General features: G+C 41.5%; 1 protein-coding gene across 1 annotated transcript in view; it reads right to left on the reverse strand.

Moving 5' to 3' along the window:
- TMEM178B (transmembrane protein 178B) overlaps positions 1-14834 on the reverse strand; it is a 222800-nt gene that overhangs the window by 8386 nt on the left and 199580 nt on the right. Inside the window, exon 3 of the mRNA XM_009887392.1 lies at positions 10872-11009. Within this exon, the coding sequence (XP_009885694.1) occupies positions 10872-11009 (138 nt within the window). The remainder of the gene's footprint in view (positions 1-10871; positions 11010-14834) is intronic.

The following is a 14834-nucleotide window of genomic DNA, read 5'->3' on the forward strand; positions in this document are numbered from 1 at the left end:
AGTTGTTGATATATAATAGCCAGAAATCAAAACAAGACATAGTTGTCTTGTCAGCAAGGACCACTGGATGCAGGCCACCCCTGTGAAGTTTACATCGTTGTGTTGCTTGCAAGCAACAAACTACCCTGACCCCTTTGTTACTCCCTTAAAGGGTCACATGCTGAAATCTTCTTTCCTGTTCCAGAGGAAATACCTCCGCAGCCTCTGCAGCCCACACAAGTACATCGGCATGACTTGTCTCTGTAACCCCTGGAAGAGCCAGGTTGGGCAGAAACAAAGAAGGCCCCGCTCATCTAGTTTCTGCCAGGTCCAGCCGCTTTTTCTGTGGATTTTCCAGTGGCCAGCTGGACTCTGTCCAGGCAGATTAGACCAAGCAAATGTAGCAGTGATTTGTCCAAGGGGAATGTTGTTTTTTTAAGTTGACAATCTGAGGAGACAAGAAGGTGAATCTAAACCTTGCTTTAGCCTCTCCATTTAACAACAAGATTTGCTACAAACAGAAGTTTGCTCCCCTTTTTCTCTGTAAGGAATTCTCCCTGTCTAGCCAATTACACCAGTATTACTCTTCCTTTTGTTGCATGTGCAACAGTCTTCTTTCCTCCTTGATGCCATTCATGCAAACAACGCAGCAAACTTATTTTTTAATAAAAACCAACCCAATAATAAATGCCAGTTTTGTTTTCATTGTCTTCCTTTGGCCTTGATGCCTCTTGCCATTGGGATTCAGAAGCCAGCAACAGATCAAAGACCTGGTGACATTATTAAGGGATAAGGAACAACCACAGAATTTTAAAATACACATAACTTATTTTCCAGGGCTGTGCATGGGAAAGTCTTTTGTATTTCTATTGGATCTGTCTCCCCTACTTTGCTTCTACTTTAATTCACCTTCTGTCAGCCTCCCAAAGACCTACTGACATCCCTGAGAAGCAAACTAGATTGCATGCCCTTCACAGACTACACTAGGTTTTTTTGTTCTCATAACTGTACAAGGTACTGATGCTTCCGTCAGTACCTCCATCCTGGTGAGGGAGAAATTACAAGCCAGTATAGTTGACTTAAAATGAACACACACAGGAATACGAAGAGCTCTTTTTGCTGAAAAGCCAGAGTGAGCTGACTCCTTAATTTACTGTACACTCAGTTCAGGGGGACCGATTTGAGTTAAGACTGAAAAACAATGGGTTTATAGGTACACATTCACTACTTGCCCTGTCTTATGCTCTAGACCATGAGATCTCTGCACCTCATTATGAAGTCTTTCCTCTCCTTCTTCTAAACGCCACTGCCCTTCTGTGATCGGGTACAAGGTTGCTGGATTGCTTGTGTTGGTATTTCTCCGCCAGTGTGCAAGTGCACATCTAGGAGCATCTGAAATGAGCCACAGGAAAAAAAAAATCCAACGCATTTGAAGGTTGACTTTGAAGTCAGCTGATAATGTTTCCATGGAGATCAAATGCTATGTAGTTGACAATGAATTCTCTCATTGTGCCTTTCCTTCCAGGAAAAAAAAAAAAAAAGACCTCTAAATGACTACACGCTGCAGTACAGCTGTTTTATTGATTTGAAAAAAACATTCCTATATCCCACCCCCATTCTCTTACGGAGGTGTTAACCCTTAGGTCCCAGCCTTTCAGGGCTAGGTCTGTCAGTATTGACCTAAAGAATCAGCTAAATTCCTGAGGTATTGCAAAAAACCCAGCATCTAATGAAAATAGTATTCTGTGAGAAGGACATAACTCTGCTTTTGAACTTATGCTGTAGGGGATGCAAAGATGGGTGTTATGATTCCCCTTGAGGAGTATTACAACATGAAATTATAAAAGAACATTTCAGTGGCAGGTACGCCATGACGCACAGAAGCCTGTATAGTGAAAGCAGGTGATCTTTCACATTTCCAGAAAGTCTGCTATTTTGTTTTCAAAATGGGTCCCAGCGTTAATAAATAAATGCAAAATGTGTTCTCAGTGCACCCGTAAGCATAGAGAAGTACTAGAAATAAAGACTTAACACAGTACCCCAGCTCTGCCTTTTAAGCATAATGTCTTGTGAGCTTTGTTGTGCAGTCAGCTGAAAAACTGTCTCCTAGCTTGGAAATGCTAAACAGGCCACCTTGACATCATATTAAACCCCCCAAAGATGGCGAGGAGGATGTATGTTGATGTTTATTTTTTGAGTGAAAATAGGAAATTAGACAACATTCAAAAGGAAAGTGATACTAATTTCTAAAGGGTTATTACTAATGGTTAGTTTGTCAGGATGAAGAAGCACCTCCAGTCCTATCCATGTATGTGGACTGGACATGTATATATCCAGTGGACTATATCCAGATACCAGGAGGCTGCTAGAAGGTTTCCCTGGAGCCTTCTCTTCTCCAGGCTGAACAACCCCAACTCTCTCAGCCTGTCTTCACAGGAGAGGTGCTCCAACCCTCTGATCATCTTCGTGGCCCTCCTCTGGACCTGCTCCAACAGGTCCCTGTCCTTCTTATGTTGGGGGCTCCAGAGCTGGATGCAGTACTCCAGGTGGGGTCTCACAAGAGCAGAGTAGAGGGCCAGAATCACCTCCCTTGACCTGGTGGCCGTGCTTCTTTTGATGCAGCCCAGGATGCACTTGGCTTTCTGGGCTGTGAGCGCACATTGCTGACTCATGTATCCATCAGTGTCCAGGTTTTGAAATACATAATTAAAGAAGGGCCACTCTCTAGGCCCCAGAAACATAGCCTAAACTGGGTCCAAAGAACATGACGTGCAGCCCCATCTGTCAGGGATACCACAAGCTGTGTAGGAGATAGCTGTTTGAAAAGAGGGACTGCCAAGTCCTGAAAGTGAGGGAAAAGCATATTTTTAAACCCAGGTCTTATCTTAATATGCAGCACTCAGCCTTGTTACTTTACTGCCTGATGGGTACTGAGGCACAATACTTGCACGGCTGCTCTGGGCTCTGGGTCTCATCACAGGTCCATAAAGACCTTCATCAGCTCCTCTTCTGCCTTCCCCAACACCCTTGTAATGTGTTTGACAGTTTTAAGCAATCAAGAGCCTTGGAGAGGTTTAAACATTTAAAACCTATTAACGCTGTACATTAACTCAAGTTCATTCCAATTCGAGGCCTTAAATCACTTTAGAGCATAATGCAAAATTTAACCAAAAGCACAAGTAGGAACAAGAGCGTACGTGTGTGGTGTGGGGGACATGGCAGTGAGGGGACTGACCTTGGCACGCTGAGGCTTGTTTCAAAGACTTTCACAACCAATTTATGGCATCTCTTGACACAAACCAGCCTTTGTCTCCATCTGGAGGTCAATCCACATAAGTAAGTTCTTACAGTGGTCTGCAAGGAGTTTTGCTGAATTCTTAAGTTCCCCTGCAGCCATCACTAATTTAGTATATCTCGCAGGACTAAAACATGATCAGCATCTCATTTTTTCCAGTGATCCAACTTTTTTTTGAATTATAAATACTTTTCAAACTGGCAAAAGGTATTATGCCTTTGCAAAAACTGTATTTATGCAAAGCTTCACAGCTCAGTTTACAGCCACTTATTGTAGACCTCAGTTTTTGTAAAGATCACATGCTGTTGCTTAAGATCTGTATGCATACACTTCTGCACATACGTGTGCATTTGCACTTGCCTTTCCATATTTAAAAAAAGATTTTATGTATACTTTCTAACACTGTTTCTTTTGGGAAAGAAGCACAAGAAACTGGATTTTAAGGGATAATGTTGTGGAACAGAAAAAATAAAATATGATCACAGAAAATATCTTCACTCTTCAGTGTTGTGATTGATCACGTCAACGCTGAAGAATGGATAGAGACCTTGATCATTAGGGAGAAATAGAAATCCTTGGTGCCCTGTGAGACCCACTGTATTTCCAGATGAGCTCCAAAGGATGTCTTTAACTTTCTTGTTTTGTTTATCTTTCTCTTTGCCTCCTCTTGGCAGCTGCTATGAAGGTACTTCGCAACTGCCTAGGAGATGTCAATCACAGAGCTTTGCCTTACATTTGCTGTATTAAATTGCTCCATTTTTGTTTCTTAAATTATTCAGCAGCAGAATGATTATTTTGAGATGGCAGGACCACAGTTGTGTAGAATAAACACTCTTATTTTCTACCGCTATGTGCTATTTTCAAAGTACAGTGAGTTAAATTTGGGACTCAAATGACTCAACAGCTGGTAACGATCCATGGCTGCAAATACACAGATGCCTCAGTTGTCATCTACTAACATATGCACAGCACAGGCGAAGGAAGCACAGCACACAGGCTTGGGGATTTTGAAGACGAGACTCTTCATGGAGGTGGGGAGTGAAAGAGGATACAGACGTGTGCAGCGTATCTGTACCAACAACTGTGCTGCACGGGGTCCCGAGCCCTGTTTTGGAGTACCCCTTTCTGATGGGGTTTGCGTCCTTCAGTATCAGCCTGGTCGACAGCTCCTGGACACAGCTCCTGGTACTGATCTGGCAGCTGCTGGGCTCTAACACACACGTTGGCACAAACCCCTGAGTGCATCTTTTCCCCCCCGGCACCTTGCAACAGACCTGTGTGAAGGGTGGCATGGCTGGGGCAAGAGAAGGTGACCCAGTGCAAATGGTCAGTCCGTCCTCTGGCTGTGGGGATAATAAAGCACTTTGTTGACTTGCATTGAGGGAAGGAATATTTTAGAAATATTTCTGGGAAGGGAGGAGAATGGAAACGATTTACAAAAGGTTGTTTCTCCCTGGATTAGAATACAAAAGCAGAATGCACTCATACATTCGTAAGTGGGTTGTTCTTTATTTCTTTAATAAACATCCTTTCTTGCGTATCTGAAATAAAGCGTTAAATTGTGCCAGCACACCTGCATAACTTTTTTTTTTTTTTTCCCCCTCTCACACATCTTTTCTGCCTGCTTATCTCTGCTGCAGCAGCCAGCACTGGAAAGAATAGGTATTCACCTCTGCTACAGGAAAAGGTTTGAAGCTTTTGTAACCCTGACATAAGTCCTGTGAGTACGGACGGGCTGCAAAGAGCAATGTCTCCGCAGCACTCTTAGCTGGGTCAGAAGAAACCCAAACCAGAGGCAGAAGTGGAGCTGGCAAATGGTATTCAAATCCCCCAGATTGGCAGATCATCATTGGAGAGGAGGGAGGAGGAAAGGATGAAAGAAATTCCCACTGTTTCTGAAAGCAAATGCTGGGACAGAATATCAGAGAGAAAAAAACTCCATAGCACCGCTGTATGTGTACGGCAAGGCTTTCAGGCCTTTCAGTGCCAGCAAAAAAAGAACTTAAGACTCCCAAGCAAAGCCCCAAGCCCAGTATTTCATGCGAAAATATCAGTAGGCAAAGACAAGAAATGAGCTGCTATGTGAGACTACAGATCATTTTATTACAGAACTGAACGGTGAAGCTAAATCACATGAAAAAGGGCATTTAGCAGCTGGAATAATTTCCAAATAGACTAATTAGAGCCTGAATTATTAATGGTAAAATTTATAATTGGCTCAAAGCAAGGTTACAGCAAGAAACACACTTGACTTTGCAAAGAATAATGAATATTTGCAAGGCTAGTAAAATTATATGCTTCTCTAAGGAAACTTAGCAAACAGGGAAAAAACCCTAAAGTGATCCTAAAGTGCATGTCACAAGACAAAACTGGCAGAGACCAGATAAGAGTGAAGAGAACAGGTAAAACGGTAAACAAGTGCAGAGATGATATATTGCATTTATTTGCAGTAAATTTTGAACAAAATGAGACAACGCAGAAGTCTCTCCCTGAAGGGCTTCCTTGTTAGGCATGCAGTAAACCCCCTAACTACTCCACCGAAATGTGTTCTCAATACAAATTACAGACTTACAAAAGGAAAATACAAGAATGTGCAGCTGAAGGACAGAGCTCTGATAAGGATGATAAAACATCGTTCTTTGTGGGTCTTTCAATACATTTACAAAGGCAAGTGATGCAGCTTTGGCCAGGGATAATTTTGTGCTGAAGCAAGTACAAGAACAAGATATTGAAAGTGCCATTTTATATTTCAAGTTGGGACAAGGGACAACAGTGCAGCAGGGAGGTGCACCCGCTAGGGAAGGGGAGGATGCAACCACTGCCAAAAGACTGGAGTATGCCACCATGGGGCAGCCCTGCCACCCACTTTCCCCATGGCAGGCACTGATGAGGAGGAAAAGGGTTCTGGAGCATTCTGCATGGTTGCAGAAGGACAATCAACCTAGCAGAATCTGAGATGCTGAAACAAGAAAATAAATGCACTGGAGAGCAGGTGGAAAAGCCAATAGTTAGATGGATACATAGCTTGTTTGCTTATCATGACACAGGAAATATTCTTAAACAACTTGTGGAAGAAACGAAAGGAGGGATTCCTGAAGGTGCAGGAATTTGCCCTGGCAGAGTTGCTATTGTGCCAGTTCATAGCATCCCAGTTCTTTGGGGCTGGAAGTAAAAATGAAATATGACCTTGACGTGGCAATATTACCTACTGCTGAGGGATTAAAGGCACAAACCACATGAATTGACAGGTTTGCCGTGATAATAAAACCAAACACGTGAAGGATTTGGATACATTCAAAAGAACTTCTGAAAGCCAGAAAATGTGAGCGCTACTTCCTGGGAACTGATGAGGACGTCACATCTAGACTTCCATAAGCAAAGGCATGTTCTTGGTGCAAATAAATATACTTTGGTCAAAACACAATGTATAAAATGCCTCACATGCATTTATTCAGGTAGACGTTTAACTGAATTCCTTTTAGACTACTACTAAGTACTTGATGCGCATGAAAGAATCAAGTTTGCCACAGGACTCTGACATTTGGAAGTAGTGTTACAGATGCTTCTAAGAGTCCAGAAATTATTATAAAATTGCAAAAATTTCTGTATGATGTGCCCAGTATGGAACTTTTACCAGTGCACAGATTTTCATAATTTGCATGTAGAGAAAGCACAAGAAGCTGCAAGAGGATGTGCTTGGAGTCATGTATAATTTGAGTATGACCCACTTCTGTAATAGAATTAAATAGTCTCAATAAGATGCATAAAATAGCCTAGTCTTAGTGAAACTTAAGAGCACAATTCCAAATTATCCAAAAGAGACACTCTCCCACCTTGCAGGATAAAATCATACTGACATTACTGAAATGAAACTACAACAGATAGTGCAACTCTGGGCACAGGAGGCTATGCAATAGTACCATCATGCAAAATGAGGTCAAAAATACTGAACAGAATTTGCAGCATCCATCTGGCTCTGTACAAGATGAGGGACTGAAAAAGAATCCTACTGTGGTCAGGCAAATGCTGCCGTTCAGAACAAGGAATCTAAGTACAAATTCTACAATAAATACAGAAAATTATGCAAAAGAACTTTGGAAGCCATAAGAGACCTGGGATTGCTGTTGGTACAGATACATTTAGACTAAACAGGAAAGATAAATTATTAATAATTTTTAACTTGTTACAAAACATGCTGAATTACAATCTAAAACACACTCGAAATCACAGTTTACATGTCCTGGATTCCAGATGAGCTAATACCAGATAACGGCCTGCATTTCACAAATGACTTGTTTCAGTAATTTGCTTGAGAAATTAGATCAAGCACACTAAAGCAAGTCCTTATTAGGCACTGCCACATAGGCCAACAAGAAGACTGTTCAGTAAATATAATAAAGAACCAGAGGTCCAAGGAAACCACGTCTGGTCTTGTTAGATTATCACAGCACACTTCTCAGTGCTCCACTGAGATTTGCTGTTCAAAAATTATGGGCAATAAGGGAAAAAACCCATAGATCTAGTAAGCCAGGAATGTTTAATTGTTATAGAAGAGCTATTTGTCTAGAAATTAAAACAGAGCAAATGCTACAAACATAGCCAAGACAAGCAGTGTTGCAAATGCAAGGGAAAGTTAGATTTCAGGCTGGTTATAGCTAGCAATTTAACACATTCTCCTCTCATCTGCAACGAGGTCAGATGTGATAAGCCTCCCAAAGCATTTTTCCCATTACTGGACCAGAGAAAAAGCTAAGGAAAACTAAGAGACACTCTGGCTTTGTGCATTTTCAGGATAAGTAGGATATCTTGACAGCATTTATGCCACGACAGAAGTAACAAGTTTGTATTCAAACACTGTCCAGCAATAAAAAGGTTCAAATTAAAAGATTCATTGGCTGTAGAAGGAATGCCTAAGCAACATATGACACAGTCTTAAAACATTGATAGCTACTGACTTTTAGATTCGATTGCCTTAGTTGTGTATTTGATTAACTGACTGCTTTGGTTTGTAGATGTTACTTTATGCATATCTGCTGTTAAAAGAAAGGAAAGGTATAGCAGTTGCCACTGACTTGTGTGAAACAAAAAAGAGAGTAACCTTTTGTAACCCTTATCCACATGTCTACACTGGAGCAGAAAATAAGTTTGATCTCCTCCCAACACATCATTATTAAAAATATCATACATCTTGACAGAATTTGGCAGATACAATAAGCTGGTGCCTCTCATTTCAATTAGTTTCAGATTCCAGCTGCTGGATCTTGTTATTATTTTGCCTATTCAGTCAAAGAGCATGCTACTATCAGACGGCTGCTCCTTGCATAGGTACTTCCACACTGCGTTCCAGTCAATTATAAACGTTCTGTTAAACAGTTTCAAACAATTGGCTTTTGGTGGCATGCTATATTTTGCTTGTTTTTCAGACAGACCTTGAGTCATTCTTGCAGCTCTTCTACAAACCTCTCCCAGTTTTTCCACATCCTTCTTTAGTATGTTCACCAGACTAGGATGTTCCGAAATAGCTTTGCTTTGCCCAGAGATAACCCCACCTCATGCTCTTATTGCATATTCCCATCAAAACTGGCACATTTAGCAGCCACATTGCACTGAGAGCTCCTGTGCAGCTGGATGATCCCAGCAACTGTGATCCCAGTGACCTTTTCAGAGCCGCTGCTTTCCGAGAGGCAGCTTCTCATTCTGCGAGGGTGACTGGCACTTTTTGTTCCCAGTTGCATGACCTTGGATCTGTCTCCACTGAAACACATACTGTTTGAGCATACCAAAAACCAGTTTGTAAGCCGTGAGTGACCCATCCCATTATGCATGGTTATAGCGAGTCTTGTTTCACCTGAAAACTTTTATCAGCCGTCTTTCAAATTACTGACAAATAATACTACACCAATAAGTAATTGCTGCAGCTGCACTAGAAACTCTCCCATATATAGTGATAATTTCCAATTAGTAAACAAGACTTAGCTAGTTTGTAATAAATTTAAGTTTTCTGCATTTATGTACTATAGTCCTAATGTTTTAATCTGAATATTGTGTTGTAGTAAGTTAAAAACCACACAGATATCTGAGCATATTACAGTAACATCGCCTCTGTGCAAACTAAGCTTTTAATTACATAAAAAATACCAAGCTAACTTGGCAGACCCATTGCCCATAAAGTATCAACACCCACAACAAACCATTTACTACCATCCACACATAGACCAGCGTGTGCTTGCACAAGGTACTAGCAGACTTCAAATGTGTTGTGGGCACTGAGAGAGCTAATGTATATCTTGCCAGCACCAGCAGCACTGGAACATAAATACATGTTACTCGAGCACTTAACTCCTCTTCTGGGACTACAGAAGCTTCCCTGTATTTCACACTCTTAGCTGTGTCACACCACAGTACAGATGAACAGACGACCAAATGCACTGAAGTGATGATCTGCCTGGGGGGCAAAAACCCAGCCAAACAAAAACCACCAGCAGAAGAGAGAACAGAAGCAGCGCTGTTCACTTTGAGACATTCACCCAGCACTGTTTGGAACTTGACTCTTACACCCTTCATTTCAAGTAACTGTGTGCCATGAAACCTGCTGATGACAGAAAGTTGGATGACATCTGTAGTAAGAAAGGCTGAAACATTACATAGGAAATGTTGGGTGACCTTGAGGGCTGGTGTAGTAGAAATGGGAAGAAGCTCAAAAGCACAGAGTGCCAGGGCATGTACCTGGGGAGAAATAAGCAGAACCTCTGCTGTAAATCTGGAGATCATCAGCAGGAAATTACAAAGGAGGAGAAAGGCCTGGATATATTATTCAACTTAAGGATGACTGTGGGTCTCCAGTGTGATGCAGCACGAAAAAGGCAAATAAAACTGCAAAATACTTCAGGCAAGGGATTTTAAGCAGAGAAAGAACCAGCACATCACTATACAAGGCATTGATCAGACCTAGTTTGGGAACAGTCCTTCTCATCCGCATTTGAGAAAGGCAAGTACAAACAAGAACAGAAAGGGCTGCTGGATTGATAACTGGTCTTAAAGAGGAAAGTCAACAAGAAATAGCATATGTAGAGTAGGAAAAGGAAAACACAGGATACTATTGCTCTTCATAAGTACATCAAAATAAGAAGAGAGACACATACACTAAAGGTTGTATTTGACTCAAGAACAACTGATGAGGAATAGGTTAAAATTTTGAGCACAGTTTCTAGTTAACAGTGTCCCACTATCAAATAGGATAGCGGTGGGAATAACATCTGCATAATCTTCAGATTTTTATTCCTAAATTTATTAAGCTTATTAAGTTTAAGGGTGACAGTTACTTGCAACAATAGAGCACTGGACTAAACAACTCAGAAGGCCATTTCTAGTTCAGTGACTTACAGACACTGTTTTGGGATAGAAGTAACATGTAACTATGGTTGGGTAATCCTTGATGTACACCAGAAGGAGCTTGGAATGAAAAGCAAGTCCAGATCACCTAAAACAACTCTGAAAACATGTTTTCAGTGACTTAGAAAAGGAGGGATGTGTGGAAAGAGGGAGCACAAAAAAAACAAGGAAAAGAACACATTTCTTCAGACACCAACATCCTTACCTCCCATGAGGAAGAGAAGCCCTGCCACATACTGCATAAGGCCTCGGTCCCAACAGCACCCCAGCACCCCGATAATCCAACCAAAGAGGATGATGGCCACAGCCATGCCCATGAAGCCAGCTGTCATCCTGCGCAGATCTGCAGTGGGGAAGACAGAAAAAGAGCATGCTTGTGAACAGTGATAAATGATCATCATCGGAGGTTCGTAACAGTCTTAATCCAAAATGCTACTGATCTGCAAGGTCTTCAGTGTGTGTTGGCACTCGATGATTTGAATAAGAAGGGTTCAGAGGGAAGACAATCCATAAATTATGATACTAGCTTGGGCTGGGGAGAGGGAGGAGGTGACCATTTCACCACACAATGAGGTGCAGATGCACCCAAGGTACTTGTGACAAGTTACTCAGGAACTAGAATTTGTAAAATGGCCTCAGTACACTGCTGTGCCTAACTAGTCTCTGAGTACTAGTCCAACATGTGTTTAAATCCCGCCTTCTTGTCTGCATCCTTTACTCAACTGCATCCAATGGATGTACCTGATATGCAAAGCCACCTCTGTGCTTTGCTCCAGTGCAGACAGGATGGGGGATTCACCTTGGTTCTGACCCTTTGTGTGATCTTGGGCAAGTCACTCAGTCCCCGTGGGGCACGGCTTCCCATGTGTAAGTTGGGCCATAGTGCCTTGCTGTCCAGTGGTGGTGTCTGAAACTCGGTACCTCCAGGACAGTGAGGCACACAGATGTTTTGGTGTCAGTGATAATAAATGCACTGCAGATATACAGCTGGGGCATAGGAGACTTTATTGCCCTCTCTTGTATCTAGGGGGTGACCATGTCAGATGATTTTTGGTGAGGATGTTTTTAAGTGCTCCAGGGAGCACTGAGAGTAGGAGGAGGGCAAGGGCCTGGAGTGAAACATTTTGTGCTCTGCAACTGGGGACTGAGTACTACATCTGATGTATGTGTATGTGGTTGACCTGTATTTATTTCATAAATAAAGGAAAAAGATCACAAAGATCTAATGTAAAGAACTCTTAAATTAACACCTGACTATATCACATATTTGCCTTCTGCAAAAAGGATGGGACTACTGGGATACCTCCTCCTATATGTGCTGGGAAAAAAAATCTCCACAGCTGTTTTTGATGTGAAATCTGGGCAGGGAGATGACCTGGCAACCAAAATAGCAAGGACTACGAGAGCCCAAGAGCATCTTTACACCCTCAAATAACGGTACAGATGAGGGCATGTTCTCTAACATTTGATTGTTCCCTCTTCCCCCTCATGCATGTGTAGAAAGTTTAAGCACTGATATGTCAAAAGTATATATGCAGGGAAAATTCCAGCCAAGTCAAGTCTCCGAACATTTGTTTCTGTCTTGAAACATTTATTTATTTATTTATTTATTGTATAGCAATGATTTCACGTTCTTTCAAGAAACAGAATGCTTATGACAGGGGGAGGAAGATTTGAAAACTGTGAATCATCCACCAGTCTCTGTGGCAGCATTTCTGCTTTGCTAGCCTTCAACTGTTTCTTAATTTCTGTTATTTTTTACCCTTTTCTTACAGTGGATCAAAAGGATCACCAATATCAGCAGTGCAGATTCAGTGAAATTTGTGAACAGTGATAAACTAGCATCATCAGAGATTTATAAAACTCCTTATCCAAAATGCTAAGTATCCATAAGGTATATAGGTGTGCTATATATAGGGACAGCACGATTTGATTCAGTGGAAGACAGTTTACTCCAGGCTGTGCTCATTATAGCAATACCTATGCAAGATCGATTTGCAGAACGCAACCCCTCCCTTGAAACTATAACTGGTTCCTGTAGATTGTCAGTGTTTTTTGCAACGTATCCCTCTGACAACATAAAGATTACCTGGCCTTCAGCCCACCAGTGAACAGGGCCCTTTTAACAAGATACACATCTTAAAATTCAGATTTTTATCTTAGGTTTTGTGACTGTCACACCAAAACAAAACAAAACAAAAAAACCCTCCCCACAGAGCATTTGAATATGTTCAAAGAGGTCTAGTGCAGAAAAAAAAATAATACATTTCCTGCAGAAACTTGTACTTCCCACAGGCAATGCTTGTCTCTGTTCCTTGGGAATTTCCGAGTGCTTTCTAAAACAAGCAGTAAATGTTGGTAAGCATCTTTTATGGCAGAGTATCTTCCTACTTTTCAGTCCGTGAAGGCCTGGGCTCAATTTGAAAGATAGATAAAAACATAAAATGTTTACTGTTTCCTATGTCATCTTCAATAACAGCACAACACATCTCTCAGAAGCGCTGCACAGCTGCCTGTGTCAGCTCTACAAAACCCTTCCATTTTAACTTGTGACTGCTGACTCTGGGTAACAGCACTTGCTCATCCTAATGGAACCATACCCTAACAATCTGCTTTTAATGAGCTGAATTTAAATAGCTTTATTCAGCTGCAAGATGTCTGTAACTCCTCAGACCTACCCCAATGACTAGCTGATGGAGCCCGTTTTCAAAGGTCCCAGAGGGGACTGCAAGCATCCCCACATCCTATATACCAAACTAAGGAATGGTTTTTACCCTACTAAAATCAGTGTGAGTTTTGCCATTGAACAGAAGAGTTAAAGTAGCAGGACCAAGATTTCTAGGCCCAATTCTGAGGTTTGTTTCACTTGACCTCTCCTCCTGATGGAACCTGAAATTCCCTTTCTAACAACACAGCAAAATCCATCAGCATCCACCTTACGTTATCTCTTGAAAAAAAAAAAAAGACAAACCAGAAAGCTAACCTCTGACAGATACTTAATACCACATATAAAAAAATGCAAAATTTAAATTCTTTATGAAATCTTAGTTCTTGCAAGTTCAGTGGGCTTAGTTTAAGATTGCCACTGCTTAGGCCAGTTGCAAATCTGCTTCTTACAAGCCCATCCATTAGGGCTTATCTGAAATAAATAAAATATAAACTTTCTTTTCTATTCAAAACCATCTTGGCTTTTGTCCTGCCATAACCTTCCTCAAGGGCAGCCCTTGCACATGGCAGTACTGGGAGAGGAGGTTGCAAAGCTGGTATCATAAACAGCCTGCACTTGTCCAACAGCATCTTCCCGGTGCTCCTCACCTGTCAGAGCTCACATGAAGCTGAGGTCAGTGCTGGGAACAAGTTGGTTCAAAGTGATTCTTTAGTGGGAAAGTACTTAATGTATGTAACTGAATAATTACCCTCTGCCTATTTAGTGAGGAGAAGGCCAGGGAGCAGGAGCCCATATTACCTGGACACAAACTCCTATTAGTGGTACTTTTTATGATTATTGTTCTGTTGGTGTGGTGCTCAACATGGAAAGGACAGCAGAAAAGCAAAGATTTGCACTGTGTACTTGAAGCAATATAGAAATTCCTTCTGCTAATTTAGGAGCGAGGGATGCCATACAAATAAACAATAGCTCATCAGTACAAATTGATGGGGTTTTGTCTGAATTTAATTGGCACTGATAAGACCTTTCCTGAATACATTCTGCAAAGGTAAAAAAGGTCATGCTTTGTTGTGCAACACCACTTTATGACATTTGAGCACATCTTCAGTTTGGTTTTTTATTTCTCTGAAATTGCTTTTATTTATTTTTAGGCTATGAAATGAACTGTTCTTTATGCTCTTTCTTTCTTTGAAAATCTCTCTGAGTAACTACAACATCTCAGGACCATGGCATGACAATCCCAATCAACAAAAGGAGTTACTGTGCCAGCAAAACGCATTGTTGAATCTTATGCAGCCAAATGGGAGCAGCAACAGCAAACATACCTTGCCATAGCTCACTCATGTGTGCTGCTTAGCTGGTTCTACAGCTGATCCTCTTCTGGATACCCATCCCAAGTCCTCACACTGTAGCAAAGTGCACATATCACAGGGGTACTATGAATCGCCCTTCTTCACCATCTAGTAACCCAAACCTTTAAAAATGTAGCTAAAGGGTGCA

Source organism: Charadrius vociferus, unplaced genomic scaffold (genome assembly GCF_000708025.1).
Source record: "Charadrius vociferus isolate BGI_N301 unplaced genomic scaffold, ASM70802v2 scaffold196, whole genome shotgun sequence".
NCBI lineage: Eukaryota > Metazoa > Chordata > Aves > Charadriiformes > Charadriidae > Charadrius > Charadrius vociferus.